The sequence below is a fragment of the Chondrus crispus genome, genomic scaffold (assembly GCF_000350225.1).
Source record: "Chondrus crispus Stackhouse genomic scaffold, scaffold_22, whole genome shotgun sequence".
Classification (NCBI taxonomy): Eukaryota; Rhodophyta; class Florideophyceae; order Gigartinales; family Gigartinaceae; genus Chondrus; species Chondrus crispus.
In genome coordinates this window covers 49,197-56,803 of record NW_005179111.1, presented here as the reverse complement: position 1 = coordinate 56,803, position 7,607 = coordinate 49,197, and the positions used below count along the sequence as shown (strand labels likewise).

General features: G+C 47.0%; 1 protein-coding gene across 1 annotated transcript; it reads left to right on the top strand.

Annotated features, from left to right (window-relative positions):
- The first annotated feature begins 4,397 nt into the window (after positions 1 to 4,397).
- CHC_T00004214001 (hypothetical protein) lies at positions 4,398 to 6,491 on the top strand. Its single transcript, XM_005715864.1, has 3 exons — positions 4,398 to 5,052; positions 5,266 to 5,747; positions 5,787 to 6,491. The coding sequence occupies exons 1-3, from the start codon at positions 4,398 to 4,400 to the stop codon at positions 6,489 to 6,491; spliced, it is 1,842 nt and encodes a 613-aa protein (XP_005715921.1).
- The last annotated feature ends 1,116 nt before the right edge of the window (positions 6,492 to 7,607 follow it).

The following is a 7,607-nucleotide window of genomic DNA, read 5'->3' as shown; positions in this document are numbered from 1 at the left end:
GACAGAATATATTCTTGCACAATGAACAACTTGGCATCTCTCTATTTCCAACAACGCAAAGTCCTGTCATATCTCAGTCCCCATACATGCCCTTGTTTCGTACCTTACTAATTTCGGTACACACTGCCAGACAACTATCACGGATAGCAACAATGTGCATCCAGACTTTCTACACATCTCACGTGATATCCGATGTGAATCACACGAGTACTGTCATCAACTTGCATCAAACGGCGCACCATAACGCGAGCACAGTACAACGTCGCATGCTGACGAGAGTGTAGTACAACGGCGCATGCTGATGCAAGGGTCGCATACAGCGTGATGCGTACACTGAATACTCACGTAAGTACATGTCTCTTGCGAGAAATACTTGTTGTACTTTTAATTCACATGTACTGTACTCGGACACGCGCCGGACCGTATGTAGGCGACGTGTACAAGTGTACGTACAGGCAGCAACCTGGCGATGTGTACATGTGTACACCGCACACAAGTGTCCAGCGCCAAGGCTGTTGAAATAGTGAGCGCGCCCAAGGGGACACCAAGAAGCCAGCGCCTGTGGCCTTGTGGTTAACGAATTTTTGCGGCAAATTTTTCAGACCTCGATTTTAACATCAGGTCATGGGCCCAGATTTACGCTACCATTCGTGAGTTCGATTCTCACCGGGTGCACTTGGGCTGCGCAATGTTTGTTGTTTGTTTGTGTCACACTTGGGAACGTACCTGCCTGTGTGTTGTGCAGTGACCCGCGCCGTGTGTTTGGCGTCCCCTGGTCGAGGGGGAGTGTTGAAATAGTGAGCGCGCCCAAGGGGACACCAAGAAGCCAGCGCCTTTGGCCTAGTGGTTAACGAATTTTTGCGGCAAATTTTTCAGACCTCGATTTTAACATCAAAGGCCACCCGTAATTACCTATTACAACCATGGTGAACAACTTGAAACCCCCGAAATGATGTAATTAAAACGTATACCGATCATTCAAGATATATCACCAGCATGACTGCATATAGGTAGACAATAACAGACCAATGGAATTGCAGCATTCGAACCGACACCCAATAGATTTGCAGTATTGCCTGTGTAGCCCTATAACGGTTCGGGCCAAATGCAAATTTTCGGCATTTATGCAAATTTGCACAACCCTCCAAAAATCCACTTTCGTCCCCAGAACCCCAAAATCTGAGATTTTACACGTGTCATGTGGTGATATGGGGTGAGGGTCCGGACCGTCGAGTCATGTACACGTGTCGCTCGATTTTGCACTTTCCAGATAACAGCATGTCGTCGCACATTTTCAATACCTCCCCTCGATCACATGCTTTGGGCAGCTTTGCACTCGGAAAGCCCAACCATGCCCACGAACTTTTCAAGCAGCACGCGACCAAGGGGTTTGGTCAGCATATCGCCTGGCATTTCTGTTGTGGGACAATGGTACAATGTGACCAGTTTTCGCTGCACCGCATCTCGAACAAAATGATACGTAATATCAATGTGCTTTGCTTGTTTCGACGATTTGTAGATTGGTTCTGAGCAAACGCAATCGTACCAGCGTTGTCACATCCAACGCGAATTGTTGGATCCGAATTCGCACCAAGTGTTGGAAATCTTCGACCACATGCTAAGCTACAATCCTGACAGATATTACTCGTGTACGTCGACGAAACCTAAAATGCTTGCAAGAGCATTCTTAGGATATTTGGTCTTCAACGGTGACACGTGTCATATTTGTACACGGTTGCACTTTCCTATCATGTCCGAGCATGTTTCAATTTGGGTGTTGACACGTGTAAGTTATGTACCTCCTGGCACTCTACAGTACATTCTGAACATGTTTCATATTTCTCGATTTGACACGTGTGTGACACGTATGACATATGTCCTACACGTGTATGTTGTAATTCTACGACCACATGCTGATATGTCTGACACACGACGACTGGTATGACACGTGTAGAAGCAAAAACACTACGCGTGACGAGCTGAGCAAGTTTCATTTTCAACGTGTACACGTGTGATACATGTACACGGTTGCACTCTAGAGTACTTCAGGAGCAAGTTTGGTTTTCGACGTGTACACGTGTGAAATATGTACACGGTTGCGGTGTACAGTACAATCTGAGCATGGTTCATTTTCTCCGCCCGACACGTGTATGACCTGGACACATGTCCTCATTACACTGTCGGACGCGTACAGTACGGCTGCAGTCTTACGGACAAAGTGTAGAACCTTGGTGGCGGGTGCCTGGCACGTGCCAAAGGTTTACAGCGTCCATGGAGTGCAGCACGGGTACAGCAGGACACAAAGATACCGTTGCGCGAGTTTTGAATTCGTAAGGCAAAATGTGCCCTGTTGTAATTGACAGTGGACAGGACCTCACGAGAGATTCAGATTCATAAGGCAACGTGTGTGCTGTAAACAGTCCTTGCAGGATTGATTTGAATTCGTAAGGCAACGTGTGAGCTGTAAACGTGCCTTACGAATTTGTGCCACGCTGGATTTGGAATAGTAAGGGAATTTGTGCTTTGCTGTGCTTTGTTGTACTGCCTTACTAATTTCTCCGTCATGACAGTGCTAATTCGTAAGGCGGTTTTCTGTTATGTTTGTTGGGCCATCGCCAGTTTGGCTGAGTAGCAAGACGGGCACATGTGTTAGAGCCAATACATTTGTAGTATGTGTGTCGTAGTGTTTGGTAGTAGAGTTCTAGAAGATTGCAGAAGTGTATAAGTAGTGCCAGAAGTTGGCGACTCAAAGTAAATCGGGACCCAATCCTTCAACTTCACCTCATCAACCGTCCTTCGAATCCCCTTCGCCCCGCTGACCTACCATTAGTGTATGACACGTATGACGTATGTGCCACAGTGGTTATTAATCGTAGTGTAAAATCTGTAATCTACAGTACAGTACATTCAGATATTATTGACTCTCAAACGGTCCCAAATTATTAGCAAGAGAGAGTACAAGTAGGAAAGTCATTTGATTATCAACCGAGAGTGGAAATAGGAGAGTGACTTGATTATCAACCGAGAGTGCAAGAAGGAGAGTCATTTGATTATCAACCGAGAGTGGAAGCAGGAGAGTCACTTGATTATCAACCGAGAGTGCAACAGGGAGAGGCACTTGATTATCAACGAGTGCAAGAAGGAGAGTCACGTGACCAGCCCTAATGGCTCGTATTGTATGTAGTTCGAAGAGTATAAGTAGCGCCAATAGTTGGCGACCAAGAGTAAAATGGTATCAACTTCTTTTCCTATCAACCACCAGCAACCTTCAACCATCCTTCTTCCCTCTGCCCCGCTGACCTTTCTATAGGTTATGGGCCCAGTTCATCGCTGATCGTCGTCTTCGTTTTGGTTCTAGTTCGAGTTTCGCCGTCGTTCAAGTATCAGTTTGTTCAGCTTGTCAAGCAGAAGAAGAAGGTATCAGTTTCAGTCTCCGCTTTCGAGTTTGGTTTTTCAGTTTTTTCAGTTTTCGCCGTCGTTTTCAGCACCGTTTCAGCCGATTTTTCAGTTTAGTGGTCCGTCAGTTCCCAGTTTTTGGAAATCAACTTTGTGGTCTTGCAGCTTTGTCGTGGCAGTCGTTGTGTGAGCTGTGGGTGAGCCTTCCGCTAGTCGGGAGGAAGAAAGTCCCTAGTGGCCAACGCACTGCCAAATCCTCAGTGGAACATACCCTCGCTCTTGGTGAAAGGCTGGTGCCATTGGAAATCTGACTTGAGCGAGGGTCCGACCAAGAATCGTCGAGAGACGAATTACTGATCCTCGGGGAGGATCACAATGTACTGGTCTAGTCGATCCGCACTCTGCCTTCGGGAGGTGCGTCGGCGGTGTGGGTAACGCTCTCAGTATTAGCCCTATAGGTACGACTTCGGTCCCCTGGGTGAAGAGAATACGTGCCTAAACACTGAACCTCTCACTATACGTGTATAAGGTCGCGTACCTTGATTAAGTTTGCACGGAAGAGGGTGACCCAAGGAGTGATTGTGAACAAATCACACGAGTACGACGAAGGCAGTTTCATTCTTGTGTTGTGGGAGACCCTCTGAGGCAGTACCGTATCAAGTTTGGACAAGCCGATTTCGGTTGCAGGGACCGTTCGCGGTAGTGACCAAAAGTCCTGGTTCGTCTACAGGCAAAGTTGTTGTGCTTACTCGTGGCACGTTTGATTTAGTTCACAGTCGAAAGACCCGCACTGGCCGACATATAGGGGTAGCGCCCTAAGGCATTTTTAAGAAGAATACGCTTGTTCCACTCCGCCGGGAACAAGCACCAAGAACGTTTCCGAGTAATCGCTACAAACTTCCTATACGGGTGGGCTTGCCATTGTGTTGACTATCGGTTAACGGCTTGGGATCCCGGAACGGAAGACCTTGTATACTCGAAGGGTACATCCATTCGGCGAAATGGATGACCAAAGCTCTGGATCGGTCAGAATCGAGAAGCTGACCGCATCTAACTTTTACATCTGGAAGCAGAAAATCCAGCTACTGCTTGCTCTCCGAGATGTCGATCAATACGTTTTTGATGATATCCCGGAGAATGCCACCTCAGATGACCGGAGAAAATGGATCCGTGGTGACGCAAAAGCAAAGGCAGTCATCGGACTCACGCTTTCTGATGACTACTTGCAACATGTGCGAGGGTGTAGCAGTGCGAAAGAGACATGGGAAGCAATTCTGAATGTGTTTGAGCGTCATACTTTGCTCAACAAACTTGCCGCCCGTCGCGACTTTTACACTGTATCCATGCTCCCATCCGAGAAAGTGCTCGTGTTCATCAATCGTGTGAAGCAACTTGCTGCCAGATTGCAGTCAATGAGTGTTGAGATTGACGATAAAGAAATTGCAATGGCTGTGTTGAATGGCTTGCCTCCACGATTCGATAACTTGATTGTTGCTCTTGACGCACTTGGCAATGAAGATAAAGTGTTTGGACTCGAGTGTGTGAAGAGTCGTCTGCTGCAAGAAGAGCAACGAGAAAGCATGAAGACCGCTTCTGCTTCATCACCACATCTACCTGCACTTGTCAATCGTATGCCTATTCGACGCGATATGAAATGTACGAATTGCAATAGACATGGGCATACTGCAGCGCGTTGCTGGGGCAAGGATGTGAATGGGCGCCGACCAGCACCGCCAGACGGGTTCCGGTCCCGCAACCCCGGCATGAAGCCAAGTGCATTCGTATCTCGAGATGAAACTTCTACTGCTGCCTTTGCTGAAAGCGACTTTACATGCCTGCTTTCGACTTCTTCTCCCGAAAGGAAGGCAGTGAACGCAGGGTCATGGCTTGTGGATTCCGGTTGCAGTGCCCACATTACATTTGATCGCTCTTTGTTCGTTACTTATGAACAGATGCAATCTGGATCAGTCGAGATGGGCACGAAGGCTAGAGCCAATGTCGCTGGTCGTGGTGAGGTAGAATTCATGTTGAACGTCAATGGTAGTCCACATCCTTGCAAATTGTCCAACGTTTTGCATGTCCCTGATTTCGGATACTCGCTTCTGTCTGTTAGCCAAATCGTTTCAAAGGGCTTGCAAGTGTCATTTGAAAATGAGAAATGCCTCGTTACTGCAGGACCAACTCTAGTTGCCACAGCTAGTCAAGTTGGGGATTTATTCATACTTGATGTCATGAATGAAACTTTCTCTGCTCACGTAGTTACCTTGCAGACGCTACATGAACGAATGGCCCATGTTAACGTACAAGGAATCGCATCAATGATTCACAATAATGTGGTAAGTGGCATCAATGTTCGTCAAAGCAATGTGATCAGAGCAATGAATCGAAAGTCTGACAATCACTCTCTCGTTTGTCCTGCGTGTGTGTTCGGCAAAGCAACGCGATCAGTAATCCCGAAACAGCGATCATCGTCTCGAGCACAGAACTGTCTTGACTTGGTACATTCTGACGTTTGCGGTCCGCTCGAAGTACAGTCCATTGGTGGTTCGAGATACTTCATTACATTTGTAGATGATCACTCGAACTGGGTTGTTGTGTACACGATGCAAAATAAATCTGAGGCCTTTGCAAAATACAAGTTGTATGAACAGTTTGCCCAAACGCACACTGGTCGCAAAGTGAAGGTGCTTCGCACTGATCGAGGGGGAGAGTACTTGTCGACAGAATTCAAGTCATATTTGGATTCAAACGGTACACAGCACCAGCTCACCACTGCCTACACACCTGAGCAAAACGGTGTTGCTGAACGTTTAAATCGAACCTTGATTGATCTTGTCCGTTCCATGCTTTCTCATAAACAGGTCAGTAAACGATTCTGGGCAGAGGCTCTTGCCACTGCAGTATATGTACGCAATCGAGTTACTTCACGGGCTTTGCCAGTTAACACGACTCCCCATCACATTTGGATGAAGTCAACTCCAAATGTTGGCCATTTGAGAGTATTTGGGTCAAAGTGTTGGTATACATTACCGAAATTAGAGCTCCGTAATAATGGTAGGTTCGGAGGGGCAAGGGAAAGAAGGAAGGCAGGTTGATGTGTGTGAGTGAAGGAGTTGGTGCCGAGGTTTACTTTGAAGCCGTTTTCCTGCGATACTTATACACTTCGAGTGCTACACTCTCGCTCTACTCCGACTCCCAGTAAACCATACTCTACTATGCGCGACCAAGCGCGGTCCTCTTGTGGCCCGACCATACTGTTCGATTTCCACCTTACGAATCGATTCGTAACTATTAGCTCACAACTATTTCTACACATTCTAAATGACTGTAAACCATGGCCCTATGCATGCAACTGTTTCACACCTTACTAATCTGCATCCAGTCATGCCAGACTTCATTGTTGTGCAACGAACAACTTGGCACTTGTCTATTTCCAACAACGCAAACGTCTTTCATATCACAATCGCCATACGTATCCTTGTTTCTCACCTTACTAATTTCGCCAAGCACTGTCAGATAATTATGGCAAGTTATAACATGTGCATCCAGACTTTCTACACAACTCACATGAGAATACATGTAAATCACACGAGTACTGTCATGAACTTGCATCCAACGGCGCACCATGACGAGAGCACAGTGCAACGGCGCGTGCTCACGCAAGACTCGCATACAGCGTGACTCGTACACAGAATAATCGCACAACTGTATTCCTCTCGCGACAAGTACTTGTTGTACTTTTGATTCACATGTACTGTACTCGGACACGCGCAGGATCGCAAACAGTCTGACACTGTAAAACTGTAAACCCTCATGTGCATACACCTGGATGCGTGTACATGTGTACGTACACGAATCCACCTGGCGACGTGTACATGTGTACACCGGATACATGTGTCCCGCCCGGGGGCCCCATGCAATTACCCATTACAACCATGGCAAACCACTTGAAACCCCCAAAACAACGTAATTATGGCATATACAGGCCATTTAAAGTACATCACAAGGCCAATGACGCACACGTGGACAACGCTCGACCAATAGATTTGCAGCATTAGACCTGAGGGCCAATAGAATTGCAGTATTTCCTGTGTAGTCTATAGTGCTACGGGCCAAGGTTCCACTTGGCAAAACTATACAAATTTGCATGACCCTCCGAGAGGCCACTTTCGTCCCCGGAACCCCAAAATCTGGAATTTTACACGTGTCAT